The 21,710-nt window shown below is 35.9% G+C and overlaps 1 protein-coding gene across 3 annotated transcripts in view; it reads left to right on the top strand.

Annotated features, from left to right (window-relative positions):
- The window catches only part of LOC309875148 (transcription elongation factor A protein 1), a 50,268-nt gene extending 30,413 nt beyond the window's left edge, over positions 1-19,855 (top strand). Inside the window, exons 3-10 of one of the 3 annotated variants that reach the window (XM_082754267.1) lie at positions 1,820-1,925; positions 10,530-10,617; positions 11,628-11,773; positions 13,288-13,344; positions 13,851-14,005; positions 16,815-16,961; positions 17,864-17,935; positions 19,027-19,855. In XM_082754267.1, coding sequence (XP_082610393.1) covers positions 1,820-1,925; positions 10,530-10,617; positions 11,628-11,773; positions 13,288-13,344; positions 13,851-14,005; positions 16,815-16,961; positions 17,864-17,935; positions 19,027-19,035 — 780 coding nt within the window. In that variant the 3' untranslated portion in view covers positions 19,036-19,855. Of the gene's footprint in view, positions 1-1,819; positions 1,926-10,529; positions 10,618-11,624; positions 11,774-13,287; positions 13,345-13,850; positions 14,006-16,814; positions 16,962-17,863; positions 17,936-19,026 lie in introns of all 3 variants that reach the window. The other 2 variants (XM_082754266.1, XM_082754269.1) reach the window with 2 other exon arrangements.
- Positions 19,856-21,710: the final 1,855 nt, after the last annotated feature.

Here is a 21,710-nt window from a genome sequence, read left to right as displayed (position 1 = left end):
GATCAGAGAAAAAAAAATAATTAAATTTGAGTTTTACTTGAGATTTTCTACATTAAGTAAAAATGTAGGTTGGTGTCCTTTCCCATTTCTGATAAAAGTAGGCCATAGTTATACCCAGTTATCAGGTTTTTTTTTTTTTTTTTTTTGTAGGTACATTTTTTTCTCATTCAGATATGACAAGTACTTTATGGATTTCCAAATGTATGTTATTTTTATTGTCTGAACATAATGACCAGAGTATATATTTAACATGCCAAGGCAGTTGGTCAGTACTGCTCTGGTCAGGCCTTTGTGTGATGTAATTGCTGATGGCTAAAGCATATCATGAAAAGAGCATGCAGTCAAAAGTAGAGGAAAAAATGCAAAGTGCCAGCCCGTAAGTGAAGTCCTTAGCTTGTCCTCAGTGCTCAACCACAGAAGGGGAAAAGTGAAAGCAAGAGGAAGAGCTGCTGCATCTAGTTGGTGTTTTCTGTTAGTCTGAGTGTGCAGAGTCCATCCTGAAAAAATCTTTTATACAAGTGAGTAGCCATCTGTTTTCTTTAGTCTAAAATATGCTTAGCACTCATGTTCAGACCTGAGATTTTGATGTGCTTCCTTAGCTGCTGAATATTTCAGTACATTTCCAATCACTTAGCACATCCGTGGAGCACAAAGAAGTGTTTTGTGTGGGCTGTAAGGAGTAATTTACAGGAACAAATCATTTCCATTTTTAGTGTAACACAAAGATTTAAGTTTTCCTTTAAAGGATAAGACGTCTATGACAAACCATTTCAAAAGTACATAGAATAAATTATATTTAACGAGTCTGCCAAATAGTAAATGCAGCAAAGCTGAGCATCTTAAGAACAATCTAAAAATTTACTCATCAATCAAAATACAAAATCGTAGCAAAATGCTTATTTGTCTTGTTAAATGCTTTATTCCTTTCCCAAAACTAAAAATGTGGAAATACTCTGTTATATTAACATGTTAGCTGAAAATACTCTGAAGTGAAGCTTCTTTTGCTGTTAATCTAAATGTAATGTTCACGAGGACACAAATCATAGCTCTTAAAAGGAAAAAATTCTAATTGTTAGAAGGAATGGATTGTAAATAAATCTCATCTTCACCCTGTAGGTGGCAGTAGTGCCGAAGTTTTAAAGCCTGTCACCAGCGTGGCATTTTCAGAAGTGTGGGCAGTTCTTACTGTTTCTACCTAAAAGCAGAAACCTCTGTGCTTAAGGTTTTAAGGAATCTCAATATTGCTAAAATTGCTAGGAACCTAAAACATGGCCACTCCCAACTAATACTACAGCTTCTTCCATAGCCAGTAAATGGGAATTCTAAGAATATGAAGTTGCTGAAGCAGTTAGCAACCTTCTGCTCATGCCAAAATATAAATACAGTCATTGCTTCAAAGAAAAATAAGATTTTGAGTTTAGAACCTTTGCTAAAATATTTTTATAATATTAAAATTTATATAAGGTTTTCACTTTCTTAGATGGCTTGAATGCCATACTTAGTTTAGGTAAGTAGTTCTGTAGAGTTTTTTTTTTTTTTTGTTTGTTTGTTTTTTAATGATTCGGGAACAGGAATCTTCTGATGACTCCTCTTCACCCCCAAACTTCCGTGATGTATACAAATGTTACTGTTGTGCTTCACTGTAAAATGTAGAAGTTCTGTAAAGGTTTGCAGCATTTCATCCTAATATTCTTAAAAACAAACAAAAAAAGTTTATTAAAAAAAAAACGGTTGTCCAAATACAACTTCATAGAAATTTATATTTGTTTAATTATCTTAATGTCACATTTCATAGTGTATGTTTTTATTTCTGTTGCAGTCTACCAGAATCGGAATGTCAGTGAATGCAATACGCAAGCAAAGCACAGATGAAGAAGTTACATCTTTAGCAAAATCTCTGATCAAGTCTTGGAAGAAATTGTTAGGTAAGGTGACACAAACTTTTATTTATTTTTTTTTACTTGTTGTTTTAATGTTTCAGCTATATGCAGATTTGATGCAAATCCTTCCACTTCCTTGCTTCAGATATACTTGTGCTTCTACTTAAGTATTGAAACTATTTGTCTGAAGGTAGTGGGTTTTTTTAATCTCTTTGACTATCACCGGTGCATTACTGTGAAAATGTATTCAGAAACAAAGTTAATATACTTTGATTAGGGCTGACAAACAGTAGGAAACCAACTTCTGCAACATGACTCATTTCTGAAGTCTCATTGCCTGCTGTTGAGCTAGAGTGACTGTGCTGCAGTACTAAAAACTAACGAACCTTTTCTTGACTATTTCCTTTGTCAAATATAACAGATACTCGGAAGAGTTTGTGCAAAACTCATATGAAAGTGTAGAGACTTTGAAGTTTGGATATAAAGTGACATGTGAAGAGAAAAAACAGTTTAAAAAACAACACCTTTAAAATTCTGTTATAACTTACCGATGGTACATATTTCTCTAAAACCTTAATAGTTTTAAATAACTTACTGATTAATGAGTTAATACTTTTTGTTTAATTTCCATTACAGCAATGAATACAGTTATTAAAACCTTTTTGTTAATAGATGGTTATTCAAGGATGCCTTGTAGCACTTAATTCTAATGTGTTTGAAAAGACTCTAATCTGAAGCAGTATCTTTGAGCTATTTTTGCTAATAACACTGGGTTGAACTCAATTTAATTTCTTTGGATTCCATTTTAAGCTTTAGGAAGCTTAAAATTTTGAAACAGGAAACAGGTTTTATTTTCTCCTGATTTAAATATTCAATGTTCTGTCTAGAAAAATATGCTAAATACCTGGCTGCCATTTTAGGGGTAGCCTCAGTCAGCCTCATTTTGTCAACTCCGTTAGTCTCATTTGTCAGCCTCATTTTGGCAATTACGAAGTATTTTATTAAATACTTTATTATTCCTTTTGTAAATGTGGTAAAAATGACTTTATATCCCTTTGTCAGTATATGCATGTAAATATGGACAAATGGTGACAGTTTATGTAGTGTTAACTAATCTTCTACAACTTACATACCCTAATAAGAAGCCACAACTTCTATACCACAGATATTTTTTAACGTATCTTTAAAATGTTAGATAACACTCGTTAGGCTAGTAGTAGTAATTAAATTTTACCAGCATATTGAGTATTACCAAAATACTTTTAAAATCATGCTGACTTTTACTATAAATTAAATGCACACTTCATAAAGGATCTGATCAGAAGTCACCAGTAAAAATTAGAAATCATGTACTTCTGATTAAATTTCCACTTATATCTTGATTGAAGTCCAACTGTCTGATGCATAAAAATGGTAAGATATGTAAAAGCAGCAATAGACTTGCATATTAACTTGACCTCCTCTAAATACTTGAAAGCAGCAGCTGGACTGAGGGGACCTAGCTCTCAAGTTATTCATGTAAGTAAGGAATATGTAATAAATGATTCAAAAAAGAAAAGAAAGGCTCTGTTACTGTTTTCTTTTTTAAAGATTTCTGATAGTGCAACTTATTTTAGGCAACAAAGCAGAAGAAATGTTTTCCACAGAATTCTTAACTTTTGGGAATTCTCCCAGATACTGCATTTTGCACTGGCTAAGCATTCTGGGTGTCACTGTCCTTCGAGCAAAGGAATTGCAATTCATGTGTTAAGACAGTAGAAAAAGGTTTCTGTTTCATTATTTTAAACATAATTTCAGTCAGTCAAATTTGTTTTAATATATTGTTACTATAGCTGACTGATATGTAACTGTTTAAACATTGTGAAACACAGGAATTATTATTCCTCCACCTCTGAAGCTGGTCTTGCTATAGAAGTCTGGAATAGGACTCTGATGACAGTAGGTCAATCTGAGTGTAGGCTGCTGCTGAAAGAGGTGGTCTTGACCTCCCTTTTGCAGAGGTGCCTTCTTGCTCCTTCCTGTGCTAAGACTAGTGCTCAAGTGGCTATCCAGAAGGTCAGAGTTGGGAACTGACCAGTTGTAAACTAAACGTCTTGTTCTTCTGGATTACATCTCAGCTGTGTCAGATTCTTGATCCGGCCCTTTTACAGTTCCCGATTCCTGCACAGGGATCGGGGCAGTAACATGCAGCTGGGGAAAGGTGGGATTGCTGCTTTTGATGGTTGCTACATTCAGATTAAGACAATTGTGAAATCTACTGTAAGACTGCTTTCATCAGGTGATGTCAAATATCACAGAATCACAAAATTTCTAGGTTGGAAGAGACCTCAAGATCACTGAGTCCAACCTCTGACCTAACACTAACAGTCCCCACTAAACCATATCCCTAAGCTCTACATCTAAACGTCTTTTAAAGACTTTCAGGGATGGTGACTCCACCACTTCCCTGGGCAGCCTGTTCCAATGCCTCACAACCCTTTCAGTAACAGAAACAATATGAGGAACTGGAATGTAAATAGCAAATATTTGACAACAGTCAGAAGTGAATATGTTCTTGGGGCAGAGGGTATGTGACCTTTGTTTATTCTCTAACTTTTGTTACGGGGGCAGATATTGCTCTATGTACACTACGGTGCTAGGTTTGCTACAGTTGTGATTGTGCATTTATTATATAAAATCAAACAAATTTTGAAAATACAACACTGCTTATATTAAAAAACTGATGTAGTTAAATTCTCCTGTGTAGACCATATAAGAAAGCACAGTAGGTTAAATGTTTCACTTCTTATTTCACTGCTCAGTGTTCATTAGAACTTAGTGTCATAACTCTGGAAGATAGGGTATCTGGGCTGCATGAAGCATGGGTGGGAATCTTACAAAGTGCTCTTATTCTGTTTTATCATTAGTTTTGACTTTCTCAGAAGAATACGAAATACCATATGTTGAGCTGCTTGAGAAATCATTTTCGATTGTGCTGTTTATAGTGCATGTAAAATGGTATGGATCAAAGATGGCAACAGAAGCGGACAGCTGTTAATCGTACCAAGCATTGTACTCAGAGATCTGAAGTCTTTGTGAGTTATTTTTATAAATGACATTTTGAATTTAGGAAAGAATCTTTTGACTGTTCAGGGTGCATGTGCTACCTAAGTTTGAATGCTTTTGGAACTTGTGTTTTAAGGATGCATGGGGAACAGAGAAGAAATCAAAATAAGGTTGTGAATCACCAGAGTGTTAAGAGATATTTATGGCTCGCCTGAAACCATGGCAGGTTACAAATGTTTTTTCAGCAGGGTCAGAAGCTGCCCAGCAGAGGGCTCACGGGCATTGTCTGAAGTGAGTCACTGCATGAACTACAGTGAAAGGTTGCTTTCAGATGTTGTTATAAAAACGTTAAACCACACAGACTAGTTGGTCACAACTTAGATGAAGAAGCAAATTCAGTTCTCAGAATGAAATACTGTTAAGTCATACCGTAGAATTTGCAAGTAGCTATTGTTTTGCCAAGTAGTTGAGTATGTAGAGTATGTTATACAGATGCCTATGTTGTATCCACTTAGGTTATGAGGGTTTTTATGAAGTTATCCTCATTAAAAAAAATCTCTAAGAAATTTAACATCCTCTATCACAAATAATTATTCACTGAACTCTAAGAGTATACAGTAAAAAAATAAAGTCCAGACCTTTAACTGAGTAAATTTAACTTCAGTAAGCTTGTGATCTGGACTGAAATTGCAGAATGATTGGACAATAATCTTGTCAGTAACCACAAGTCTGATCATATATTTCCAGGAAAAAAAAAAAAAAAAAAAAAAAAAAAACAAACAACAAAACAAAACACATACCAAAAAACTAAAAATGGGTCCAAGAACATTTTGAAATACCTGTTTCAATATATATATATATCTTAGAACAAAATTGCTTAGTCATACTTAATAAGTGCTTAATGTTTTTAAGATAATGCCAGCCAGACTACACAGAAGTGTATTGCTCAATGGAATTTGTGCATACTATCTTCTATTATTTCAAATCTGGTTTTGATTCTGCTGGAACAAGCTGGTACAGTCTAGGACTATCTTACAGGTATGTTACTGCTGTCATTAGGTAAAGTTGTTCAAGAGCATCTAAAAACGTACTGATTGTATTTGAAAAACTGTTATTGACAAAACAAGTTCCTAAATGACAATCTAAGAATGTTCAAGAATAGTGTTTACTAAAGGTAAGAATAGTATGTGTCTTTATAGGATATCAAGTGCAAAAATAGTTTTAGAACATCTCTTAATTTACATATCAGGTATGAGCTATAGAATCGTTTAGGTTGGAGAAGACCTTCAAGGTCATCAAGTCCCATCGCTAAACATCGTTCTGCAGTGCCACGTCTACATATCTCTCACACACCTCCAGGAGTGGGGACTCCACTGCTTCCCTGGGCAGCCTGTTCCAAAGCTTGACTGCCCTCTCCATGAAATTCTTCCTAATACCCAATCTAAACCTCCCTGGCGTAACTTGAGGCCATTTTCTTATGTCCTATCACTGTTCACATGAGAAGAGAGTCCAACACTTGCCTCGCTGCAGCCTTCTTCCAGGTAGTTGTAGAGAGTGATGAGGTCTCCCCTCAGCCTCTTCTTCTCCAGTTCCCTCAGCAGCTCCTCATAACTATTGTTTCTAGTCCCCTCACCAACTTTGTTGTGCATGCTCGGGCAACCCCATATCCTTCCTTTAGTGAGGGGCCCAGAACTGAGCACAGTATTCAAGGTACAATCTCACTGGTGCCATGTACAAGGGGACAATCACTTCCCTTGTCCTGCTGCCCATACTATTTCTGATGCAAACCAGGATGCCACTGGCCTTCATGGCCACCACTGCTGGCTGTAGACCAGCATCCCCGGGTCCCGTTCTGCCAGGCAGCTTTCCAGCCACTCTTCCCCAGGCCTATACCACCACATGGGGTTATGACCCAGGTGCAGGACCTGGCAATCAGCCTTTTTGAATCTAGTGTAATTGGATGTGGCCAGTCCCTATCAACAGCCTTCCTACCCTCAAGCAATTCTGCCAAACTTGCTGTTGTCTGCAGACTTGCAGAGGGTGCACTCATCCAGATTAAAATGTGCAGACTTGCAGAGGGTGTACTCATCCAGGTAAAAATGTTGAACAAAGCCAGCGCTGGGGGGTACCACTGGTGACCAGCCACCATCTGGGTTGAACTTCATTCACTGTGACTCTTTGAGCCTGGCCATCCAGGCAGTTCTTCAGCCAGCACACCTGGGTACCAGGGTACACCTGTCCAAGCCGTGAGCAGCCAGTTTCTCACAGAATACTGTGGGATGCTGTCAAATACTTTACTGAAATTCAGATAAATAACATCTACAGCCTTGCCCTCATCTGCTAAGAAGGTCATTTTGTCATAGGAGATCAGGTTAGTCAAGCAGGACCAGCCTTTCATAAACTCATGCTGGCTGCATCTGATCACTGGGCACAGTTGTCCCATATGTGCTGTGTAAGGACATACAAGGTGGTCTGCTCCATGACCTTCCCTGGTACCAAGGTCAGACTGACAGACCTGTTATTCCCTAGGTCCTTCTTCCTTCACTTCTTGTAGACTGGAGTCCCATTCACTCTAACCTCCTGTTAACTAGGCGTTAGTATAAATTACTTCACGTTATTTAAACAAGGAAAAAAAACTTTTTTTTATGGCCTTCTGAAGCTGCAGTAGCTAAAACTGAAATTATGCTTTTCGTTCTTAAAAGTGATGACGATTTCAGTTTGTTTCTGAAAAAAAAATTAAAAATTAAAAATGAAATTTGGGTAAGTTTTAATAGCTGAATGGTTTAAGAAATAATCTTGCCTCTTTAAAGTGACCTAGAATTATAATTGAAATTCTCTAAATATTTTTAATATTTTTCTGCTTCTATAGATTTCCTGACATGAATCATGTTCTCATTTGAATTTTTAAATGTCTTACACAGAAAGTCTGTTTTTCCCTCTTTCTTTGTTAGAATTTCTGTGGTTGTCTGTAGTTTCCATTAGCTGTCATTCTCCCTTTGCTCTTGAGTCTGACCACTGAATGTAAAATAAGTTAATTAGAAGAGACTTCAGTCTCTCAAGGTTAACTTTTTTTGTCCTCTCCCCAAAGGATAGTTGAAATGCTGTCTAGCAAGCTGTTAATTGCATACTATTCTTTTGTCAGTACAATATTTAATAAAATAAAGTGTCCTTGCTCATGTGTGAGTTTAAGAATAAATGCTGCTTGACACTGAATCCCCTGTCCTTGGTACTTCCCAATAGATAAAAGTGAATGGCTTAGAGTATTTCTACTAAGCAGAGAATATTGTTAACTTCATTTTCAGATTACTGAAGCTGGACTAAACAGAAACGAAGAAAAGATTTCTAATAAAAGATATCTGTGAAATCTGTGTAAACTCTTCTCAAAGAGATTAAAGATAGTGTAGTTTTGAATACATATTTGTTGAAGATCATCCAGGTGTCTTGGCTGGTGGAGTTTGATGTTGGTTTGAGACATACTTGGTTAGACTGGTCTGCAGTTGTAGAAAGAGCCATGTTTTTACCTCTTACTTTAACCCTCTGCCTCACATATACTCTGCCCTTCATAAATGAAAGAAGCAATCAGGGCTAATGTTCACCAATCACAGAACCATAGCATAGTTTGGGTTGGAAGGGTCCTTAAGGATCACCTGGTTCCAACCCCCCTGCCATGGGCAGGGACACCTCCCACCACACCAGGTTGCCCAAAGCCCCATCCAGCCTGGCCTTGAACACCTCCAGGGATGGGGCATCCACAGCTTCTCTGGGCAGCCTGTGCCAGGGCCTCACCACCCTCTGAGTGAAGAATTTCTTCCTAACATCTGATCTAAATCTCCGCTTTTTTCAGTTTAAAGCCATTCCCCCTTGCCCTGTCCCTACGCTCCCTGACACAGAGTCCTTCCCTAGCTTTCCTTTAGGCCACCTCTAGGTACTGGAAGGCTGCTGTAAGGTCTTCCTGAAGCCTGCTCTTCTCCAGGCTGAACAGCCCAAGCTCTCTCGGCCTGTCCTTGTAGGAGAGGTGCTCCAGCCTCATCTTTGTGGTCCTCCTCTGGACTTGTTCTAATACTTTGTGTCCTGAGGCTTGGGGGAAATGCGTAGCCCAGGGTACCTGCTGATCTGTCAGTTTGTCTTAAAACCTCTGACAAAAATGATCATGTACTTAAGATGAGGGTAAATGAGACAGCATGCTTATAGAGAATATTTTTTAAATTAAGTATTGTTTGTTGCCATAGAGAGTAGTCATGTCAATATGCATGGTAAAATGGGTTTTGTTTCCTTTCTCTGTGCACCTTGGGTGTCATAGCAGAAAACGTCTGTGATCTGTTCAGCTTATAGCCTCATTTGCTTAGTGAATTTTAGTGAGGAAATCTTTAAAGTTTTAAGTTCTTGAAGTCTGGGGGAATATTCTGGAGAAGTATTTTGTGTATTTGCCTGGTTCCCATACTGTTTTGTAGGCATCTATTTTTTGAGGCAGCTGGAGACAGAATATTAGATGTGTGCTTTAAGTGCTCGAATAAGAGACCTGAATCTGTGATCTATACCACTAAGCTCCCACGAGACATATGGAGATGGGGTTCTTTTGGAAATTAGGATACTTTTAGATGCTTAAGCAAAGGTGTAGATACCTGGTTTGGGGTATCTTGACAGGAATGACTAAGCCTTATCAAATTTCCCTATTTTGATCTGGTTTTAGTTCTTTTTAAATATATTTGTAATCAAAATATTAACAGTCTATAGAGTCAGATGTATAATGCCAGATTTATGAGGGCTCAGAGGGGAATTAACAAAATCTAGCTTTAGGTGGGTGACACGAATCTTTCTCTCTACCTAGTGGAGAGAGTCAACCTTTCTGAAAGCAAGTCAAAGCTGGAGCTTGATTTAGCCACTCTGAATTGCCCTTTACAGTAAAAAGGTGTTCACGAGGCTGCAGATCAGTGTTGTGATTGCCCTTTTTAATAAAAGACCGTTCTTATTTTCTGTGATGTTATCATCATTAAATACATCCTGTGTGGGGGAAAGGCAACTTTAAATCTTTCTAAACAATATTCCAAGAGCTATCACAGAAAATACTGTGTGCACGTCTGTAAAACTCCTTCAAAAACTTTTTGTATTCTGTATTTTTTTGGCAACCATAGGTAGCTTCTACCCTACAGTTCCTTTCATTCAGTGTTTTAAATATAATTGAACAGAATGTGAAACTGTGAATATAGTTGAAAAGAATTAAATGCATTTAGTGGGAACTGGTATTTAAAACATGGGAGATGAACTTCAGAGACTTAACGAAGTCTCTATTTAAGTAGTTATTGTGTATCTCATGCAGTAGAATTGGCAAAAATAAATTGTAGAAGTTTACCTTTTCATCATGTCTTCACTGTCATTTTAAGCAGATATTGGTCTTGACCTGAAGCATCTAAGTGTTAACATATATTTCATTTGCTGGGTTGGTGAGGGTGTTGAGGGTAGAAAGCTGTTTCAGCAAGAGAAAGTCAAGTCAGAGAGTGAGAGCTGATAGCATTTCTAACTGATTCAGAAGAAACCATCAAAGATACTCTGCCACTGTTTTAAATCAGTTATCGAGTAAAAATTTCTCATGTTTTGTATTCCCAGATGGACCTTCAACTGATAAAGATTCTGAGGAAAAGAAAAAGGAGTCTGCATCTTCCTCACAAAACAGCCCTGAAGCAAGAGAAGAAAGGTACTTAGTTCTTGAAGACAAATAATCTCACTCAGTATAAATTGGCTTTAACCTGCAAAATCAACCAGTGTGTATATATATTTAACTGTGGCCCAAATTTGTCGTATTAGAGAGAGCTGCTGGCATATTTAAAAAAAAAAAAAAAAAAAAAAAAAAAAAGACACAGGCCAAGATAAGGCCAGACTAGTTATTGTTTGTTTATTTATTCTGTTTTATCTGTCAGATACTTTCTTTTCTCAATCTTAGCACTGAGCTTTGAGAACTGTAAAACAACTTTCAGTTACGACCTTGCAGTAATTACATATGCTAGAGGCTTAGAATACTACTTTTGTCTGTTAGCTTATGTGTTTAATAAACAGTCTTGTTCTACACCTTTTTTAGTAGAGACAAAATATATGTTGTCAGAAAGATGAGCCCATGTAAATGACGCTTGAGGAGCTAATGAGCATTTGCAAAATAGTGTCAACAAGTCTAGTTTTCCTGTGTGTTTCTGTTTGTAGTGAATCTGTTTACAAGTGCCATTTTCAAATTGAAATTTAACTTCTAATCATTTGTCCCAAAGTGAATTGAAAACAGTTTTACAGTTTGCAAAAGCAGCCTTACACTATAGTACCACTTCAGTATGCTAAGTAGAGTGAATGCAATGCACTCGCTGCAAACTGAACATTAGAATGGTATTTCTTCACTGTTTTATAAAGCAAAGTTCCATGAGGAAAAAATGGTTTCATGTTAATGTAGAGAACTGAGAATTGAAACTTACCACATCATGGAATGAAATACCTGCTGTCTCTCTTGTGTGAAACACCCTAGCTAACATTCTAAAGACATTTTAAAATTTTACTGCCTCCAGAGCCATAAATAGCTTTTAGAAAGTGACCTGTATTCTCTTTTATTTTTTTCAATATCATCAATGGGTATAGCAAAAGATCTGTGTTTTGCCCCAGAACAAAGTCACCTGAAGAAGGGAAGAAATATGTAATACTAGTTTTCTTCTTGCCTTTTTCTAGCAGTTCAACTAGCAATTCCAGCAGCAGGAAGGAGGAGGGTAGTGCTTCCTCAAATTCTTTCATCCGTTCTTTTCCCCGAGCTCCAAGCACTTCAGATTCTGTACGAATGAAATGTAGAGAAATGCTCTCTGCAGCTCTCAGAACGGGAGGTGAGCTTTGTAGACCATATTTTCAAGTTTAACTATTTCCTTTTTCATTTCAGTCCTTCCCACTCTGTTCTCCTCCTGTCCTTGTTTATTGTATTCTTTATGCCCAATACCCGTAGGCCAGTTCACCCAAGCTGCAAGAAACTGGGTAGCCTTGGCAGTATGGATATGTTTTGAAATGCTTTTTTGTTGCTGGTGATATGGGACATTTTGTAGCTTCTGTTCAACTGATATCTTGCCTAGAGTGGACCTTCTTTTCAGGAAGTTATTTCCTCTGTAATGCCTCATTTGAATCTTTTAATGGAAGCTGCTATTTTTTGTCTTATCTGTGACTGAATGGCACTTTATTCATGACTGCCTTTCTTACTCCAGTCCTGTGAGCCTTCAGGTTCCAATTTCTGAAGGCTGCCTTTTTGTTTTGATTTAACCTTGGAGTTTCATTGATACAATCACAGTAGCATTCTTGCATTGTTCAGCTTTCATGCCTTATGGGCATCTGTAAATTGCTTGACTGTTACTGTTGTTTTTGTGTGTGTGTGTGTGGTGTTTTTTTTTTCCCCATCATGTACACTTCTGTGTCTTTAAACTGGCAAATAAAAAGTTGGACTACTCAGAATGACCCGAATTCTTTCTTGTGGGTCCTTCTCTTCTACCAGAACTTATGACCCACCTCCTCTTTCTCTGTTGTTAGCTTAGGTGAAGCTGACACAGTGTAAGCAGACTTCTGGAGTAATCTTTTTTACTCTTTTCACTCTTTTGTGAATTAAAAGTAAAGAACATAAATTACAACACAGACACTAATCAAAGCCAACTAAAGACCTTGAATTTATGGTCCTCTGTATCTGTAGTTCACAGACTTTAAAAACATTTGTAACCAGAAAGGTGCATATAGCATCTTAGTTTTCATAATTATATGTAGTTGGAATTTTATCTAGGTTTCCAAGAATTCTTTTTCTAATGTTACCAAGATTGCTATGGTTTATTTCTTCTAATTTGCATGTTTTCCGACCCTTTGCAGCTCTGCATTTTTTAAAATTACAATATTGTTATATTGCTTGCCAAATGTTGTGTGGCTTTTGTTGTGTGGACTGAAAGAATTGATAAGACCTGATAAAGAATATTTTCTTTTTATAAAAACCTATTTTTTGCACAGATGCATGTTGGAAATGGGTAGATTCTGAGCCTAATAGAAGACTTTTTTTTCTTCTGTAGAGCAAAGTGTTTTTTATTACTACTTGTGTTTGCAACTAGACAGAAATTTTTGTGTGAAAGATATAAGGCTATTAAGCTTTTTAAAAATCTTTTGTTGTTCTTCATTTCACTTATTTTTCTTCGAAGTAAAGTTTCGAGATAATAAGTTTTTAGTAAATGAAACTTTCTGTATCAAAAAGAAAATTCATTGTGTTTGTTTCATAATTTGTTCTATTTTGATGTTCTGAATGGGCACTCAGTGATATAAAATACTGCTGAGATCATAGAGTGCTAATAAATAATATTTTATTTTTTGTTGTGTTCAGATGATTACATTGCTATTGGTGCTGATGAGGAAGAGCTGGGTTCTCAGATTGAAGAAGATATCCTTTGTTGTGCTTTAGGATAAGAGAACATTGATAATCTTAAAAATTAGTTTATTTTATCTGTATAGTGAATATTTTATTTAACCTAGGACAAAAACAAGCAAACTGTGTTTAACACATCAGTTCAGAAATTCAGTGTTTAAAAAAATACCACAGCCTAAACCACATACCTTAAAACCTGTAGTTTTTTTTTATGTGTACGATTTTTATTCTTACTTTTCATACAGAAGTTAATTGATCCTCAGGATGGACTTAAATTTAAGGCTGATTTTTGAGAATTTTGATTAAAATTCTATTACCACAAAATTCACATTTTGCAAACTGTGCTAAATTACAATTATGCTTTGGCAGGACGTGAACTAGTGTCTGCTTTGTTGAACAGGAAAGGAACTGTTGTTTGGAGGTGGGGGAAGGACTTGGCTTTAAAAGATTGCCCCCAAAAAAGAATATTCTTTAGCACTCTGTTTTACTTGCTAATGTTTTGTTCCTTAAATCCAAAGCACCAATTTTTCAGGAGTTTAAAAACACTGATATGAAATACAAAAATAGGGTACGAAGTAGAATAGCAAATCTCAAGGATGCAAAGAATCCAAACCTAAGGAAAAATGTGTTATGTGGGAACATACCTCCTGACAAGCTTGCCAAAATGACAGCAGAGGTAAGTAAACCATATGTCTTGAACTGTTTCCCTATTGGACTTATGTCCTGGCCACAGAAGCAGTTAATATAAGGTGTTTGTACTTCGAGAGGCTATGGCTTGTTTGTGGCTTTCACAGTTTGAATTATACAGGGCTTTATTGGTGCAGAGCAAACGGAAGTGTTAACCATGTTAATGGTTCCTAAACATCTGATTTTCTCTGTGAGTCATGGGACAGGTAAGCTGTCGTTTGCAAGTTCTGTGAAGCACAGAATATTGGGTAGTTTTTGAAGGGCCACGTGACGTATCAGTGATAGCTTAAGTTCAGGAAGATGTAAATAAATATATCTGGCTAGTGATTTCAAGCTGTTAACCAATTCATGCTTCTGGATATGTAATACTACCATCTGTGGTAGTCTGTCTTGCCATTTGTTTTGCAAATACTAACCTCTGCTGTTATACCCCTATGCATGGGATGACACTGGTAAAAATCAGTCCCTCTCCTTTTGGCATTTTCAGTGTTGAGTCAAAGCTTATCTCAAATTTGACAGATTACTTGAAATGATTTTGAAGGAAACTCTTCACAATAAATAGAAAGACAACATAAATGATGGGGTAAAGAAGCTAGGAGAATTGCCCTTTGAATCAAATTAAATTTATGCTATTGGAAGAACACTTTGAGCACTTTAATAGAAATTCTTGTTCAGATGCTCGCTGTCTTTATATTTATGAATCAAAACAAATCTAGGAAGTCTGAAGTAAAAAATTAGATGTTATACGAAAGGAAAATAAAAGCATGGTTAATATCTGATTTCTGTTCTGTACGTCTGCTTGTATGTATTGGATTCTGTTACTTCTCACCCTCCTTATACTGGCCACAATCAGGTAGGTATAAAGGAGTATTATGGAGACTGACAAGAAATTAAATTTATAATCAAGTAATGAAAATCATGACTAGTTTTGATCTGAAGGAATAGCTTTTTATAAAGCTTTATATCAAGGCCAGGGCAAATGAATGCTGATAAAGGAACTTGTAAAGAGCAGTAAGTTAAATGCATATTTTGAGTTTTTCTATTCTACATGCATGTGTATGTAAATATGCACAAAAATATGTTTCATGTTATCCATTGCCCATTCTTTGTTTTAACTGATGTCTTGGACTAAGATTTTAAATGTAATGGCTAAAATAACCTGTTCTATCAAAAAGATGATTTCTGAAGTCAAACCACATTAATACAAGATTTACAAACAAACAAAAAAAGCAAACAGTAAACATGAGCTCTTCAGTTAATATTTTGAAACTAGCTGTACATGTGAAGTTTTATGCAAAGCAAAGTTTGCTTTTACATAATCTTACCCAACAAAATGCTTAAAGTAAAGGAAAACTTACTAGAAGAAGTTGTTAAGCAATTAATTAAAGAAGGTGGCTTGTTTGTGCAGTATTATGAGACATCTCCATTTGAGTAGAGCTACCCCCATTGAGTGTAGGCACTGGTTTAATATCTGTTTTGCCAGGAACTTGGGAAAAGTATCAAAAAATTTGTGTGGTGGTAGGAGAGCATTGTTGAGCTTTGCTCTGACATACATTAAACCATTAAACTTGCAGTTTCTTTATTGACTGCAATAGGAATAAGCTACTGATGTAATTTAATATCTATTTATATTTACATGCTTTAGATACAATGCCTTGAATGAAGAAGAAAAGCCTGAGTAAAAAAGTTCCAAATTTCTTCAAGTATTAGTTCAATTCTTATTAGGTGACAGATAATTATTAGTAATAGGCATTACTGTTTACATTGTCCTACCATGACCGTGCTTCAGCACAAGAAGAAATCCGGTCTGAGCCTTTATTTGGAATCATATTTTGTAGAAGTCACTCTGAAAAGGAAACATGGTCTCTGGCAATCCAGGCTCTCAAGCTAACAGAAAAGTATTAAATTTAGCATACGACTTTTTTTTCTTTTTTCAGATGGAAAAACATTTTATCTAAAACCAGATCCTGTGCCTGTTTGAAAAATGATCTTTTTTTTTCTTTTTGTGAGGAACAACACTTCTGTTCCTTTCTGTTTTCCTCCTGTGTTCCTGATAGCATTGATTTCGTAGCAGATTTTTGGACTTTTTTTTTTCTGTGAGTTACTGCCTGGCATCCAGGCTTGACACAAGGTTTGTTGTTATGACAGGAGATGCGTCCACTGTACATCTAACAGAGGGTTTGTAGGGTATACAATAATAAGGGTAATAAGGGAATGTGCAATTTAGCAAACAGCTTTGAGGTGCATACTTGATGAGGTGTACAATTTTTAGCTTGGGAAGCATACTTCCAAGGTTAAACGAGAAATACTAAGATTTTTGGACTTCTGCTAACCTGCGGTAAATTATGGCAGAGTTGTATTTCTCTGTACAAATATGTAAATTCTTCCTGCAGTCACTATCATCTGTAGGTCAATGAGATAGTTATGCAAAGATCTAACCTAGGGAGAGGGCCTTTTTCTTTACCTCAAGAGACCTTTTAAATCCTCTCCTACCATGTATCTGTTACACTTCTGAACTTCAGAAATGTGTTTGCATATAAATGTTTCCAGGTGTTTGAACTTCAGCTGCATTAAAAAAATATTACACCTTTTGTAGCTTGTGTTCTTTGAAACATTCCAACTTAAGTTTTGTAAAAGCAATACTTTGTAGAATTTCTTTGCCCTTTGATAGAGCAGTTATTCATGGATTCTAGATAAGAAATAGTATGTGCGTTTGGAATTGTGTGGTTTGCATGCTAGTGATGATTTCTTTAAAACAAAAACTCCCTAGTAAACTGTCTGCAATTTGTCTATAACAGGAAATGGCAAGTGATGAGCTGAAAGAAATGCGCAAAAATCTGACCAAAGAAGCTATCAGAGAGCACCAGATGGCTAAAACAGGAGGTACCCAAACTGATCTGTTTACGTGTGGCAAGTGTAAAAAGAAGAACTGTACATATACCCAGGTACGTGGCTATTGAGACTGTTCATTTTCCTTCTTCAAAGCTGAAATCCTGTACATCTAAACATTGTCAGAGAAAAGTTTTAATTACAAAATGAACATTTAACAAAATACTAACAAATTACGAAATACATGGAGACAGTTGGATCTACTTAGATGTTTTTACACGAAGAATGTTTTTTCTATTAATTTACTAAAGATTGTATTTAAATCTAAGCTGAGTATTTATATAGACTGAAATGCCAGTTTCTTTGCAATCCTGTTTTTTTGCTAATTCTTCTGATTACATTTAATAATCTGGTTTTATATGGATGAGAACTAATTTGCTGGTTGTAATGTATAAACATTTATTTCTAAGAGAGGAAGTGAATACATGTATATAACCTGCCATTTGACTAATTTTAGGCACTGATTTACAGTTGTTCCTGCAACCTTTTTCTATTTTAATATATGCACAAGAAGTGCTTTAATCTGCTTAGCAGTGCTGCAGGGTGTGTAATTTTGATTACAGGATCAGCTATGTTTATAATTTAGTATTTTATGTTAGTTGCTTTAAACAAAGCTGTGTTTTTATTGGGAGACTTTTAAGCCTTTGTATCTGTAAATATACATAAAGTTGAACTGCTTTACTGCAGTTTTTTGTCCTAGAAGAATATGAACAGTTTTGATGTTGAAATAGGTATTTTAGTGCTTCTAAATCTGTTAAAACGTAAGTTTATGATCACTTTGCAGTCCAATCAAACAAAAAGTCTTCAATGGGTACAAAAAAAGTTAACTCATGTTCTTAATCCAAATGTATTTACTTAATGTTACACTTTGATTTTAAACCTTTGCATTGAACACATGCTAACAAAAGTTGAACGTACTAATTTTCCTTTTCTGCTCTGGCTCTTGCCTTTGCTAAAGGTTCAAACACGCAGTGCTGATGAACCTATGACAACATTTGTTGTCTGTAATGAATGTGGAAACAGATGGAAGGTAAGACTATTAGACTGTTCTGCATATCTGATAGTAGACAGCCAGGCTGTGCTTAATTTTCTGTTTTACAGTAAATGACAGCTGAGTTTCTATTGACTTGTGGTAGTTTCTTAATTCATTAATGGTATTATATGTTGATATTGTGAAATAGTGTTAGGTTGGAAAACTGACTGAAGGTGTTGAGAACACACAAGTGGTTAGCTGGGGGTGGCTAAAAAATCAGGATATTGACTTAGACCTTGTGACATTTAGGTACTATCCATTGCCATACAGAAAAGTGGCAAGTTAGTCACTGTGTTTTCCCATTCTTCACCCAAAGATATTCCTACTGTTTTTAATCTCTGTTGATGGGTGGGTTTGATGGGTGGAATAGGCCTTTTTACACCTTGTGTTGCTTTTTCCTTGTATTTTCTACTCTAAAAAGAACGAGGATAAAAAAGAGAGAACTGCTGCCATATTCCTGTGTCAGATTAAGTGTAGGACAGTGATAATTTGCTTTAATTTTTTTTTTTTAAGATTGGGAAATGGGGATTATAAAACAAACAACAACAAAATCAAAAACCTTCTCAGGAGCCATAGTGGTCCAATCAAGTGGCAAAATATGTTATTGGAATGAAAGCCTTTAAAATTTAGTACTTAAGATGTGAAGGCTTGCAATACGAAGCAAGACATCTTCATTTTGTAAGTCTATATTAAGAAGGCTGCAGCTCCGCAGAACCACGTTGCATAGCATACATTAAGATTATGGCTTAAAAAAATCTTTTATGCATCTTCTTTTATGCATCTTGTTACTGAATACAGTTCAAATCTGTGCTCTGAGATATCTAAATAATTCATGAAGCTTAGAAGTTGTTTGAGGCATCATGTAGAAAAAGTGCATTTGTCCTTAAAACCCTTTGTAAGGTGGCAGCTATGGAAGTCTCTATAAAATGCTTGAGTGAAGGAATGTTTGTATTATATAAGCAAATGCTTTAACGAGTAATTTCCATATCCTAACTATGGATATGTAACAGTCATATTACAGTTTCTTCTTGCAAGGATTTAGAAATAAGCTGTGTGAAGACCTTATAAAGTTTCTTTTCTTTTGACAGTTCTGTTAGAAGAAGAAATTGTCAAGACATCTGGACCAGTATGAAAGTGGATTTTGTAATTAGCTTTAAAACTAGGCTAAGCATCTAGCTTCCTGCAAATGAGTTGTTTTTCTTTTTTTTTCTTTTCCTTTTTTTTTTTTTTTTTTTTTTTCAAAGCAGCATACATGCCTGAATTTAGCCTTTGGTTTGACACAACCAACATTTCCTTAAATGCCTTCCTATAGCTAATAGTCGGTAGGGCCAGGTTGCTCAACTGTAATGGTGAATGTTAAAATATTTTTTCATTTTTATAAGTAAGTTCACATTAAAATTCTATCAATTAAAAATTTTGGTAATCAGTTTGTGTTTTTTTTTTTTTTTTCCCTATGTGAATGATGTATTTACTGTGTGTGTGTGTGTGTGTACGTATATTATATATATATTACATTCTGAAGCATACACCTTCTTCCAATACGTGTTTTACCTCTCCACATTTGCTCGGTTGGAAGACTGGAATTTACTTTTTGCTGCTGTATTCACTAATTTTGGAAAGAGTCAAGGTACCTTACTGAATTTAATTATGTTGAACCTGCTTGCTAACTAAATCTCTGGTGTGTACATACCAGTTCTTAACTTGGACTAAATTTGTGGTCATGGGTTTTGGAGCTTTATTAATGGATGCAGTAACCTCTTTTGTGATGATTGGTTAAGCTTGTTTATGCAACCAGCTTTGATCAATGCAATTTATTTTATTGCCCAAAGCATGTATTTTAGATGTTATCAGTAGGTATTATTTCTAGGAATATCTTAAAATAGTCAGTTAAATCTGATTTGGTTGTTCACTTTTCCTTACTGTGCTCGAAAACCAACTTTGCTTTACACGTTGTATATAAGCAAAACCATTTTGTTGTGGCCTGTCCTGCTGACACCAAGCTGACCAATTCATGACAAGACAAAATGGCTGGGAAATTAATATTAAATTCATGTCATATGAATGGCATTAATTTTGTTCATGAACTGAATTTTGAGATGTTGAATATCTGATGTAAATCGTAGACCTGCAGGCAAGAATAAATTTTTAAAACTACAACCTTTTCTATATGTGGGATGATAGAAAAACTGGTTTGCTACAGCCTGCTTTTTAACAGTGCAGGAGGTTAGAAGTACTTTCAGATGCACTCTCCACAAGAACACGTCAACGTCTTTAGAAGAGATGGAGATCTCACGCTGTACCTAGGGCTACGTTATCTCATTTATCAAAGCCTGGGGCTGAGGAGGTCCATCCTGACAGTGTATATAGGACTTGTGGGGAAGGGTGGGGAGAGTATGTGCAGTCCCTGGAGAATAAATTCATTGACTGTAAAGGAAACAAATGAATTTTCTGGCGGGTAGTTTTTTGCGTGATGGAGGCAGTCTTAACATGAGATTGAAATAGTGTGACAACACCCGAGCTTTGCGGGACTATAAGTGTTTGGTAAATAGTTCATAGAGCAAACTTTTCCAGTCAGTTCGTTCAAGGAAGAAAAAGTGGCTTTTCTGTTGAAAGGAAAAATGTTTAAAATGAAGTTTAGTTATGGATCTAAACACTTTTTAGGCAGAACATTGTTCAGCATTTCAAAGTTTCCTCCATAATTTTGTATAAAAATGTTTAATTGAACTTATTTGATAACCCTTCCTTAATCTGGAAAACATTTATTTTTCTATTAGCAGAATGGGTTTATTTTCAGCCTATGTGTAGAAACTTTGGCAAGAATGCTTCTTCAGAAGTTATTTAGATGCATAATTGATTATTTAAAAAAAATATTGTTTAAGAGAGCAGCAAACTAATCACAGCTGTTTGATATGAGTACTTTGGACAGTGCTGTGTTTGGGTGCATTTGTAAAGAAACAAGTCCAGAAAATTATGATAAAAAGGATTGCAAATTGGATGACGAGACCTAAATTTCTGTTTCTGTTCAAAGCAAAATACATATGTTATATATGTATATAATATATATATATATGTTCAAAAATATATAAAGGACAGGCAGAAATTGGTTTGCATGATCTTCCTCATGCTGCTTGTCCTTTAATCTTTATGCACATTGGTGACAGGCAAGAAAATTCCTATTTGAGGAAAATACGGTAATTGTCTGTCTGTACTTACCAAATTACATCTGGACTTTATTAAAAGAGCTAGAACTGCAATATTGTTTTCTTTGTTGTAGGTGTATCCAGCAGGAGTTCAAATAAAATGTTTGTTTCACCTGATGTTACCTTACAGCCATGGTAGCAGCTTCACCCCTCGCTCTTGGTCTTTGCAGTAAAGAGGACGGTTTCTTTCTTGCAGGAGAAGGGTGAAGTCCAAGAAGTAGATCCAAAAGAAACCATAGGTGCCTAAAATCCCTTCTTGCTTCATTTTGTTTACCGGAGTCCAAAAATGAACATGCTCAGCAGTGAGCTTTGGATGCACATCTGTGCAACAGGTGCTTCACTTCTCCCAGGCTTATTCCTCTTAAAGGTGGTGTGAGAAAAGGTATTAAAGAAGTGCCATCTTCGTGTTCTTGTTTGAAAGGCTTTAGGTTCCTGCTGCTCAGAAAACACTTCTGGCTTCTGGATCCTTAGCTGGAAGGTATCTCCTCACACATAATCCTGTTAACACGCACAGGAGAATGTTGGGGTTTAAAATTATTTTGTCCTGACCATCTTTTTGATGTCTTCTGTTG

This window comes from Aythya marila, assembly GCF_965140915.1.
Source record: "Aythya marila genome assembly, chromosome: 2".
Lineage (NCBI taxonomy): Eukaryota > Metazoa > Chordata > Aves > Anseriformes > Anatidae > Aythya > Aythya marila.
Note: the sequence above shows the minus strand (reverse complement) of the source record. Positions and strands in the feature narration are given on the sequence as shown.